Below are 11,979 nucleotides of genomic sequence, written 5' to 3' on the forward strand. Positions count from 1 at the left end.
GAACTGGTATAAATTAACACTTGCCTGAACAGACTGGATTCCTGTGTATTTAAGCATCCTGTTAAAGGCAGCCCTGAAGTTACATGCAGTTTTCAGATATGAAATGAGCCAACAGAAGAGGTTTTGTTTTGTCTGACTTTATTCACAGAGGTAGTTCCAACAGCAGTTCCACTCACTCAAGCTTGCTAAAAAACCCCCAAAGCTGGTGGATCACATTTGGAATTTAGGTTAATGAATCCCACAAAGAGCAGGAAAGGTAACAGTGGAGAAATACATGGATCTTTAATATCCTTAGAATCAAGGATAGATTATGGCAGTGCTTTGTCCCTCCTGCCTCTGTTTCCTGTGGCAGAATGCTGGTTGGTTTAACATTCACATGGTCTAAGCATGGCACAACAACTGAAGGCACACTCAGAGGAGAGGGATGTTGTGCTAAAGTATGTTTAATTCTTTGGGAATTAAGACCACGGATGGAAGACCTCAGGGATTTTTAGATAACTTCTGTGGTTTGGATAGTTTGTAGGCACTCCAGTTTAGGAAAAACCTGAATTACATTTCTATGTTAGAAGCTAAGAATTTTGGCAGAAAGTTATGATGGCACATGTGCATGGAGAATATATTGTCTTGATTTAAAACAGTGAACTCCGAGTGTTGCAGAGGAGAAGTTTTGTACTACAAGAGCCTGCCTGGCATACCAGGTTACCTTCTGTGGCTGAGTTACCTGCCAGAGCAGGACAGGGCTGGCAACTTGGAAACCACGGGATTTTAAGTTTTTCTGAAGAAAAATTCAGAACAAACCAGAACACAAAGGAAGTGATGACAAGTTGTTTGTGTTGAGTTGGAGGTGAAGGATAGACAGCAGTCTGCAGTACCTAACTCAGGAGTGAAAGTTCAGTGTCAAGAGAGACTTTTTGAAATCAACAATTTGATTTAAAACAAATTAAAACCCCCTCACAACCTCAGTAATTCTCTAATCTGTTCTGCAGTTATTTTTTAAAATAACTGCAGTGAGTACTGAATAAATTGTTATAATAATGATAAACAATGGTAATAGGGATTAAAGCCAAATTACAACTGCCTTGTTTGCATGGTCATTCTTAGGTCTTCCCCCCCCCACAGTTAAAAGTGTGCTATTTTATTAAAACCTGATATCTCATTACAAAGGCAAACTCTTAGAGCTCATGATAAACACTAAATTTAATTTAGTGTCCTTTAGTTTTGTCTGGTCCATTTTTTGTCTACTTACATTCCTGGAGAATTGAACCTTGGGAGGTAGAAAGCTGTTACTGTTCCTCCTGGGAATACTTTCTGAATACTTCCTTTTCAGTATTTCTTGGAAGGAACAATGAAGGTACACAGACTGCAAATTCCTGGTTCTGACAGCAAGATACTTCTGAATTAAGCATGACTCAGCATAGCTGCAGACAGTAACCAGCAGGAAAGAGAAAATTCAGGTACTAATAGACCTGTTGGGTATTACCACAAGGTAATCCATTATACCTGTTCTCAGGAGACTTTTTTCTCACTGATTATGTTTTCACCTGCTGCAAGCTTCTTGTATAAATAGTGCAGTTTATCTGGCTGAGGCGCTTCAGCACCAGGAGTCAAGGGAATTTCAAAGTCAGAGGAGCTCTGGGAGTCCCTGTTCAGCTCCAGATCAGGAGTCCTGGAGCTGTCACTGATTTCTGCCAGCACATCCTGAACGTGGGCAGTGCCATCTTCTGCAGCTCGCTCACAGCCTTTGCTTTTCAAGCCACAGGCACCATCATGGGCACAAGGTCTGTCCTGACCTGGTGGCTTGCCCCTGCTGCTGTCCAGCTGAGTGTCCCTGGGACTCTCCTGCAGCACAGGAACCACTGCTCTGCTCCCACCTGTGCTGAAGTCCAGGGCACTTCTCTCCTGGGAGGTGATGAGCACTGTGTCCATTTGGCTATCCCAGCCCTGGCTCCCCTGCTCTGATATGTGTGTTGACTGAGAAGAATTTTGGGAGGAGATGTGTGTTGAGTCACTTACTCCATCTGAATCACTGAAGAGTGACTGGGACCCGCCAGCATCTGCTGAGGATGGGAGGTTGTCCTCATTTTCAGAGCTTTCCTCTAGTCTATTACCTGTAAAAAATTCATCCCAGCAAGGGACATTGGCATTAGACTCCTGCTGGTCACGAGTTACTCCATTGAAATTGGCTGTGGAAGTGGCATCTGGCTCATGGGGAAGACACTGAATTGTATTTTTTTCAGGTTCTTCTTCATCATCTTCATCATCATCATTTGATTCTTCACAGTCCACGAAGTCTACCTTGAGGGAGGTGTAAGTTATGGTCCCTTTGTAACTTTCTGTGCTCTCATTAATGTTTCCTTCAGAATTTTCAGCCTGTCCTGTGCTGCACTCTCCTCTCTGCTGTTTTGGAATCTTAGGCCTTGTAGAAATTAATTCTGAATCAAAGAGATCATCTTCATCTGGAAAGAAACAAACAGAAAATCACTAAGAAAAGTTCACATCTCTGCTAAAATCTTATTGAGGGCAAAGTTTTTATAAAAATTCATTTAGTATAAATTGAGGAAAATATTCTTTAACCCAGCTGGAGATTTTGCAGGATGATATTGACAGTGTTTGCTTTGCCTTGTGTAGCACAGTGCCTGACAGAGACAGAACATGCTTCCCCAGGGCTGGCCTGGGACTGAGGGGACAAACTCCATCCAAAAACTTACAGGGCTGTTGAGCATTAAGTACATTTTAAGGCTACAAAAAAGTGTGTTTTCACAGAGTTAGTGCTCTCTCATCCTCCTAATACCCAAGTTCACATAATTTCTGTTTCTCCTTTCCAGCTGTTGCTTTGAACACACAAACAGACTGTGGTGAACACCAAAGCTTTTGGCACCTCTGCTTAGTCTCAGGCTTCCATTTAAGGTGCAGTGGCAGCAGCAGAACCTTTACCTGTATCAGATAATTCTCTCTTGTAGGCTCTCTTCAGTGTTCCTAAGGGCTTGTACCTGGGTTCCATGATTCTCCTGTATGACCTGCATAATGGCTTTAATCTGAAGGGAATGAGAAAAGCAGTTAATACTTAGAACTCAGCAGATGCTTTCAGGAGCAAAAGTAAATCCATTAACTTGTTTTAAATACACTGCTCCGTGCCTTTCATAGCCACTGCAGCAAAAATGTTAAAAGAAAAGGCAGCAGTACCTAGGGCACATCCTTGATTCATTGGTGAGCTTCAGCAGCTGAAAGGTAGAAATCTTCCCTTTCAATATATTTACCTTAAAACATGTACATTTTTTGGGAACCATCTCGTAGTTCCTTCCTTACAGAAGACAAGCTGACAGGGTTCAAAATCTGACTACAGTTTTATTCAGTGATTATTAAGTGGAAGTCTCCTTTCTTACTAAGGAGGAAAGGAGAAAGGAATAGGAACCTTTGTTCTGTCCAGACTGACACACCACAGCTCTCCTGCTCCCTGAGGGTGCTTTTTGATCTGCCAACATCTAAAGCAGCACAGGAGAACTGGCCTCTCTAATGCTGTGCAGGGGAGGAGTTCAAGTCCCCTGAGAAACCACCTTTAAAAGAAACTTCTGAGAAGTAGCAATGACAAATAGAAATGGGTCACAGAACACAGTGAGATGAATCTGTATTCAGTTTCCTCCCAAACAGAGCAGAAAAGCCTCTACACAGAGATAGAAGCAGAATACAAACTCTGAGACTCAGCTCAACATACGTGTGCTTCAGAAAGCCCAAGTCTGTAGGACTGAATATAGGAAAAAAAAAACCTGAATTATCAGACAAGTAAAGCAAAAAGCATTGGCCCTCTTGAGAGGCTGGGATTCAGGAGGGGAATTTTCCTTACAGGAACAATCACCAATCAAAGCTTTGGATCACCTCCCTCCAGGAGCCACTTGTCACTTACATTTCCATAACTTTGTCCTCTGTCCCACCCACTGGCAGTACATTGGGATACACGTTCACAGGACAGATATAGCTCAGGAAATCCTTGATCTGAATTCCAGAAAAGAAGAAGCAATTTAACAAATTACAGCAGCAGTTAATAATAATGTCACTTAAAGGCAGCACTGATGCAAGCACATCCAAAAGTACTACTAGTGGTCTTTATGAAAAGACCATGACTGTCAAAGTGGTTTCCTCTGGAACAAGGAAACATGCCTGAAAGGATGCTGAGAACTCAGTCTCACCTAAAACCTCACTGCAATTATCAATTACTACACAAGACCATCAGTGTCCCAGAAAGAAATGGCTGGGCAGACCTGGAATGTGATCCAGTGGTTCCTTATCCTTACTGCAGCTGATCTTCTCAAATATGTACTTTTCTTACTGGAGTTCAGGCCTCCAGTTATGCAGATCAGGTATTCCTTTCCTATTCCCAAAGTGTCTCCTAAAGTACCCTCTAAAAGCCCATTATGACAAAACACACTGTTTTTTCCAAGCCTTACTCTGTCATCTAGATGCTCTCCAGTAAATTTCTTGAAGAATTGTGTCAGGTTTGGGGCACTCCTGCTGAGCACTGGAAACACTTGCAGGTTGCAGATTACACTGCTATCTGTACAGACAGTAGGACTGTCCTGTGGTGACCCATAATGTTATTGCAATTTTGTATCTAGCAGTTATTTACTGTTATTTTTTTCCTGTTGCTGTTGCACTTGTTAGGAAACTGTTGGTTTTTTCACTTCTATCTATTCCTGTTCATTCCTTGTTGGTGGAAAGGGATTAGTTGAACCTGTAAAGAGAGACAACTCGTTCCAGAGTGTTCTCCTTTAAATTGTCTCAAACCAAGACAAGGACCCATCTATTTTTGCATGTGGAGGTAGGAGTGTTAGAGTTACACTACTCCCCACATTCCAGCAGCAAATTCCACACTGGGACCTCTATTTAAAATTCTGTATGTCAGAGTAAATTTATACTTAATCAGGATGTTAAAACCAGTACTGCCTTCCCCCATTTTGTAGTGCAAGACTTTGTGACAGTTCATTGTTAGCACTGATCCAGTTTCAGTTCAGTTTCTTAAGAGAAAGTAGTGTTTTTAGAGCTGTATCGAGTCACGTTAAACGAAAGTGTGTGATTGTGGGGAGGATGCTGCCATGACCAATTTCCTTTTAGTCTTTTAACACAGGAAAAGGGGCAAGAGCAGCAGTCAGCATGAGAGAAAATTTGGTTTAAATATGTGGGCTGAGAAAAGAAGGCAAACCCACCCAAATCTAAGTCACAGCAGATAAACAACTTATTGTAAACTAAAACTCCCTGCTTTAAGCATTGCATAGTTACACAATAATCTAAAATAGAAAGGCAGTCAAAACAATTGTAGAAGTGACCTATACATTGAGAACAGAGAACAGGAAATAGGCTTGTAATCCTGCCCTACTTTAACAAGTTCTTTTGCAGCTATATTAAAACTAATTTCTCTGTCATCAGAATTCAGAACTTCCTATCTCCTTACATCTAATTACTGACAGGATTTTTTCTTATTATGATAAATCATGTCATCCACTCCAGAATAATCAAAACTCTTTTACATTTTCTTAATTGATGTATACTCAGTACTAGAAGGATACAAACCTCACTGTACGAAGAGTGGAAAGAGAAACAAGCTCTGTAAGTTCTCTCCCCAGTCCTAAAAAACAGAAGAGGCACAGAAATTAGGTAACTGCTCTTCATTCTGGTCAACAGACCAGCATAACCTACTCTTGAAGTCCATTCTGAGATTCAATTATACACATATCAGGCAATATACCAACCTGAAACAACAGGTTTCTGTGTGGTGTGGCCCAAATGCTCACCTCACTATTACATTGGTTTTCTTTTTCCTTTCCCCAAACCACATTGTGGAGGGTTTGATGCTGATTACGTGCAGGGGAGTTCCATTGAGGCAAGTTATCCCACAGGGCAGTCTGTTCCCTCGGAAGCAGTCATCATCCTGTCCAGTGGATATAAAATTAAGTTCAACAGAGATCTTTTTTACCCAGAAATTAAGCAGTGTGGTATCTAGCCAAATGAGGTTTCTCTCTCACTTCTAATTCCCTTGAAAGCCCCTGTCACACCTTGCTTCTTTAGTGCAGCTGGAAAAGCAAATCAGTCAGAGAGACCAATGCCCCAGTCTACCATCTCAGGTTCTACCTGTGTTCCTCCAAGCTGGAGCCTCCATCCAGACAGACATCCTAGAAATGGATGGCCACATGCTAAAACCACACAGGCACCATCTGAGCTGCTTTTGATACTCTGAAATGGCTAACACCTGACTGATCTACTCAGCTGCTTGTTCACTTCACTTAAAAACAATTTTCAGGCTTCAAATACAATTAAATTACTTCTAGCATACGCTAATATATTTTTCAATTTTTTTCTTAACAAAACAAAACAAGATCAACCCACTAACTAAGGTTTTCACTCTGCTTCACATTAAGTCGCCATTTTACCTGTCTTCACTAACCCAAGAGGCCCCAAACATCAGCATCTGTAACCACATTTTCAGAGCAAAGTCAGGGGAGGCTCTGCAGAACGAACGCACCCGAGGATGTCGACAGGCGTGAATCTGCGTGCGCTGGTCTGTGGTAACGTGGCACAGGATTTCTGGCATGTTCCTGAACATATCAAGTTTGTTCATGTGCACCTAGGGAAAGCCAGAGTTTACTCTTTATTAGTGTTTGCCAGACTGCAGCTGGAGCAGCTCTATAGATGTGATCCTGCTCTCCCCAAATGTTGGCAGGCATTTAAATTATTACTCCCAATAATGTCCAAGCAGAGATGTGTCAGCCAAAACTTGGACATCTGGAACAAGTAGAACATACCACCTATACTAAAGAAGGATGAATACTCATGAGAAAATCAGAATATATATATACTAGTAATGCTGTATGCAAATTAGTTTTATCATTCACAAAATAAAAGGGAGTGAGGTAAACACTGAGATTGAAAACTGGGAATTAACTTCCCTTTGAAAAGTCCAGATGTTCCAGACTAAAGTCAACTAGTTACCTCATTTTGAGTACAACTGCACTTTTAAGGAAAGTTAATGAAACAGGCATAACTGTGACCTAGAGCAGCCCTCTGAACAGCCATTGTCAGCTCAGTGTTGGCCACAATCATTACTGAGGATCTGTTCCAAAGCAGCAATTAGGGAAACATTACCTTGATTCCGAGTTCCTCACTGAGGTTTATGAATAAATACTCATATCCATAAGCAGCTTTGCAGTTCAGCCACACAACATGATTACGAGACAGTGAGGTCCAGCTTCGCACCAGCTCCAGGATCCCATTTAAACATTCCTCCTGAAAAGTGTAGAAAGTGATGTCAGTCATCTTGGAAGAGACTTCCAAAGTGCTGTGACTTAGTAATGCAAAATGGCATTGCCTTGTAAGACCTTCCTAACCAAGGGGTAGTTAATTAATTAACAGTTTTAAGGGCCTTTCTCACAATTTATTAGACTTACCCGGCTTGGTATGTGATAAAATTTGGGATCACAAAAAGTAGTGTCCAAATACACACTCTGGATGTCTTTTACCCTGGAGGACAAAAATGTGATATCAGAATAAACATTATACCACAGTGCTAAGATACACCACTTTCTCTCTCTTCAAAAGGAGGTAATTCTACCTCTTGATTACAAAAAATTCAAAGGGGGCTTGCAACTGCCCCATTTTTTCCTCATTTTTAATTCTGGATTAAATGTAATTGCAGTACTGCAATTATATTTAATCTAGAATTAAAAATGAGGAAAAAATATTGAATACCTAGCCAAATTGTCCATGCCATATGGACAATTTCTGTTCTTTCTATATCCCACAAATAGCTCACCTGGTCCCTGAATGCAAAAGCTCCATTCTGGCTGCTTCTCCTTTTGCAAGCCTGAAATCCCCTGTGTACAACACAGTGCCATTCTCACCTTCAAACAGAAACCTGCAGACAGCAACATTTGGGTCAAACTCCTCATTAAATGCCAGGTGGTGAAACATTTGAAGTATTGAAAGGACATACATGACTGAACCTGGACAGTGACCAGCTGGCAGAAGTGTCACCACTACATCTTCTTTCTGGAAGAGAGGGGTTAACATTATTTTCAGACTGTACTGAATAAGTACTACCAATACTTTTGTCAGCACAGTGAGAGCAATGCATTACTCTCCACAGCCTCCTGCAGCATTTAGCATTGCTTTTAAAACCAGAGCCTCTCTTCACACTGCAACCACCATCCTGTCATGGCAGAAGAGAGGACCAAGTATTTGTATGGTGTTTATTAAGCAAGCTGGACAGAAGACAGTTTCACTTCCTTGGTTCCTGGTAAGCAAGTACAGAATAGTTTGGGTTGGAAGGGACCTTTAAAGTTCATCCAGTCCAACTCCCCTGCAATAAGCAGGGACATCTTCAACCAGATCAGACTGCTCAGAGCCTCATCCTGACCTTGAATGTTTCCAGGAATGGGGCATCCACCACCTCTCTGGGCAACCTGTTCCAGTGTTTCACCATCCTCATTGTAAAATGCTTCTTCCTTATATCTAGTCTGAATCAAGCCTTTTTCAGTTTAGAACTACCACCTCTTTTTCTGTCACTGCAGGAGAGGAGAGGCACATAGATTTTAAAAATAGCTTGTGCACTTCAGATGCTGCAGCTGTGTTTCCTGTACTCATGTAAACAGCACCACTGCCCATGACTGACATATTAATCTTTTTTTCGTGTAACTTACTTCACCAGATGTTTCATCTTCTAAAGAAATCTGAGTTGGTGTTTCAACTTCCAATGCAACCTGTAACAAAATGATTAATTGCATTATAGGATTTACTGAACATTCTGTTTCATGTTTATGTCTAGTTATTTATTATGTAGACATCTGTAGCACTCACTCTCACTAATGCTAAGCCTGTAAAATTAAACTCATTTTCCCATAGTAAGTCATAAATTTCCATTTCCAGTGGAATACATTTTCCTTAAAGTTATCTAAAAATTAAATGGAGATACCTCAGGCAAGGTGTGCATGCCTAAAAGTTAGAGCATGTTGGATTTCTATCAGAAACAGCTCTTGTTCCTCTGGATGGATCACATGCCTTATTTTTGCATGACTGCAAAGCCCAAAATCCCAGTCCCACAGCAGTGGATCTTGCTAGAACAGATCTGTGCTGCAGTACTTCCCACTGCCCCCTATTACCAGAAGCAGAGCCCATAATCACTGGGAGGATATATTCCCGTATTTATGGAGAGATAATTATTTTTATTTCTGTAAAAAAAATCATGTTCTCTTTTATAATGCCTGTTTTATAATTAAGAACTATTATATAACTATTATAATATATATAATAATATATTATATTATATACATATCTATAATAATTATGATATAATTATTTTTGTTCCTGTAAAAAAACTCATGTTCTGTTTTATAATGCCTGCATCTGCAAAAGGAAGGAAATAACTTCAAGTCACACCTGTACATAACATTGTTCCCTTGCAGTCTGGCTTCAAACACTGGAAATCATGTAAATTTATTAAGTTCTTCAGTGATTTTATATTAAAATTTCTTCATGTTATCGTCCATTTTCCAAAAAGCAAAAGGAAAATCATATACTTCAGATTATATACTCTCCAAGCAGTAAGAGACTTTAAATGAAGCCAAAGAGAAATAAGGGACAGAAGCAAAGAGATGTGAGCAAGGTAAGGAAATGAATACAAATTCAAATGTATGAATGATCAGTGTAAGGATGAGGTCATGTAAAGCTGAAGTTGAGAGAAAAGGAAAAATAATTCAACAACAAGCAGCAGTAAACCAATGCCACACGGCAAGCAGCAGGAAAGGCACACTGTTGGAAGTACTCAAGCCCTGAAACACTGAATCAACACCAACATTTAGACACTCCCGAGGAGCAGGGAGCTGCTTCTTTCTGAGGATCACTGCTTGGAAAGTTCTATTTTCAAAAGAAACACAAACTCACAATATGATTCTCCCAAAACTTGTATTTCCAGTTAGTCAACAACAATTCCTTAGTTACTGGTGAGCAGTATAGTTTAACTTTCAAGCTGTGAGGAGACAAAAAACACAGATAAGTGTTTTTTAAAGCAGACATGAGGAACAATCCAACAACACATCAGCACCTGGCACCCAGTAGATCAAACCCTGCCCTCAAAAGCTCTCACGTGAGGAGCCCTGCAGAGCTGGAAGCCTGCAGGCTTCTCTTCAGCACAGCAAACCCAAACCTACCCCTGTGTGCCCCTGCCTGCATAGTTTGGTGCAGACACAAATGCAGCGTGTGGTACATGGCCATGACCTATCTGCTTGTTTCTCCACCCCTGCACACACCCCTGGAACGGGCACTTGGGACAGTCAGCACACAGCAGAGCACAGAACACTCCTGATGAAGCTCGAGCTGATGCACAGAGACCTGATGAGCAAAGAGATTCTCTGCTTGCATCAGAGGAGTTGCAATACCTACTCTAATAAATCAAAGAAAGCCTAGGAACTGGCCCACAACCTCCCTGGGCCCATTGCCACATTTAGTCATCCTCAGGGTGAAAAAGGTGTCCCTTGCCCTTTCTTTATGCATTTCCATGAAAAGCCTGGCTCCACCTCCTCCACCCCTACCTGCAAACAGTGATAGATGATTGTCTCCTACTCTTAAGGCTGAAGACACCCAGCTCTCTCAGCCTCTCCTCACACACCACACAGCCAGCCTGGTGATGCTGACCAGAACACTGATCAATTTACCATCCAGGGGAGCCCAGGGCTGGACACAGTACCCCAGAAAAGTCTCACAGGTGCTGGCCAGAGGGAAATAACTGTCTCCCTCAAACTGCTGGCTACCTGCTTGCTTATACACCTCAGAGAGGACAGCTGGCCCCTCCACTGCACAGGCACAGCACTGTCTCTGTGCACCAACACTTCCAGAGAACAACAGAGATCCTCATGAATGCCATGGAGCTCATGGAGTTCAACAAGGCCACGTGTACCTGAGTCTGGGTAACCCCTGGTGTCAAAACAGACTGAGGGATAAGTGGGTTAACAGAGCCCTGCAGAAGACTTCGGGGTATGGGTGGATGAGGCTGGCCATGAGCCAGCAGTGTGCACTTGCAGCCCAGAAAGCCAATCTTACGCCGGGCTGCATCACCAGCACTGCGGGCAGCAGCACAGGCAGGGGGTTCTGCTGCACTCCTGCCAGCCCCACTGCAGCGCTGCAGCCAGCTCTGGGTCCCCAGCACAGAAAGGACAGAGACCTGCAGGAGCAATTCCAGAGGAGACCACGAAGATGCTCAGAGGGCTGGAGCACCTCTGCTGTGAAGGCAGGCTGAGACAGCTGGGGTTCTTCAGCCTAGAGAAGAGAAAATTCTGGGGGGATGTTACTGCTACCATTTGATATTTAAAAGAGGCTTTTAAGAATTATAGAGAGGGACTTTCCACAAGGAGGTGGTGTGGACAAGGGGAGCTGACTTCAAACTGAAAGGGGGCAGCTCTCGACGAGGTACAAAGAATAAGTTTTTTACAATGAGTGAGGGTGGTGAGGCACTGCAACAAACTGCCCAGAGAAGTTGCAAGTGCCCCATCCCTGGAAGAATCCGAGGCCAGGTAGGAGCAACCTGGTCTAGCGGGAGGCGTCCCTGTCCCGCTCCCATCCCGGGATTGCCGAGCCTCCCCTCAGGCCGTACCTGCCCTCCAGCCTCCTCTTCAGGGCGGGGGCCCGCAGCCCCATCATGTGATCTGGGGAGAGAGGCGCGGGGTCAGCCAGGGCAGGGGGGCACAGGGGCAGGGACACGGGGTCAGGGAGGCACAGGGGGAGGGACACGGGGTGAGGGGGACACAGGGTGAGGTACAGGCGCTCACCCTTGTGGCAGTGCGACAGGAAGAAGGCGCGCGCGCGCAGGTTGTCGCGGTCGAAGCGGTCGATGGACAGCGCCGGGTACTCGCGCGTGCGGCCCCCGAACCGGCTCATGGCGGGCGGCGCGCGCTTCCGCCCGGCCCGCCGCTCGGCCAATCGCGAGGCGACCCCGCCCCGCGC

The 11,979-nt window shown here is 43.3% G+C and overlaps 1 protein-coding gene across 6 annotated transcripts; it reads right to left on the bottom strand.

The window, feature by feature from the left end:
- Positions 1-121: 121 nt before the first annotated feature.
- DCLRE1C (DNA cross-link repair 1C) lies at positions 122-11,954 on the bottom strand. Of its 6 annotated transcripts, XM_064421826.1 has the most exons (14): positions 11,805-11,954; positions 11,630-11,681; positions 9,925-10,009; positions 8,685-8,744; positions 7,979-8,034; positions 7,799-7,900; positions 7,434-7,506; positions 7,132-7,272; positions 6,512-6,613; positions 5,784-5,920; positions 5,563-5,617; positions 3,902-3,990; positions 2,935-3,035; positions 122-2,456 (listed from the first exon to the last, which is right to left on the bottom strand). In XM_064421826.1, exons 1-14 carry the CDS (start codon positions 11,911-11,913, stop codon positions 1,507-1,509), a joined length of 2,112 nt encoding a protein of 703 aa, XP_064277896.1. In that variant the 5' UTR covers positions 11,914-11,954; the 3' UTR covers positions 122-1,506. The 6 variants fall into 6 exon arrangements, with proteins under 6 accessions (XP_064277896.1, XP_064277902.1, XP_064277900.1 ...); XM_064421832.1 differs by lacking the exons at positions 8,685-8,744; positions 9,925-10,009 and having other exon boundaries at positions 11,805-11,937; XM_064421830.1 differs by lacking the exons at positions 9,925-10,009; positions 11,630-11,681 and having other exon boundaries at positions 11,805-11,821.
- Between the last annotated feature and the right edge of the window lie 25 nt (positions 11,955-11,979).

This window comes from Passer domesticus, chromosome 5 (assembly GCF_036417665.1).
Source record: "Passer domesticus isolate bPasDom1 chromosome 5, bPasDom1.hap1, whole genome shotgun sequence".
NCBI lineage: Eukaryota > Metazoa > Chordata > Aves > Passeriformes > Passeridae > Passer > Passer domesticus.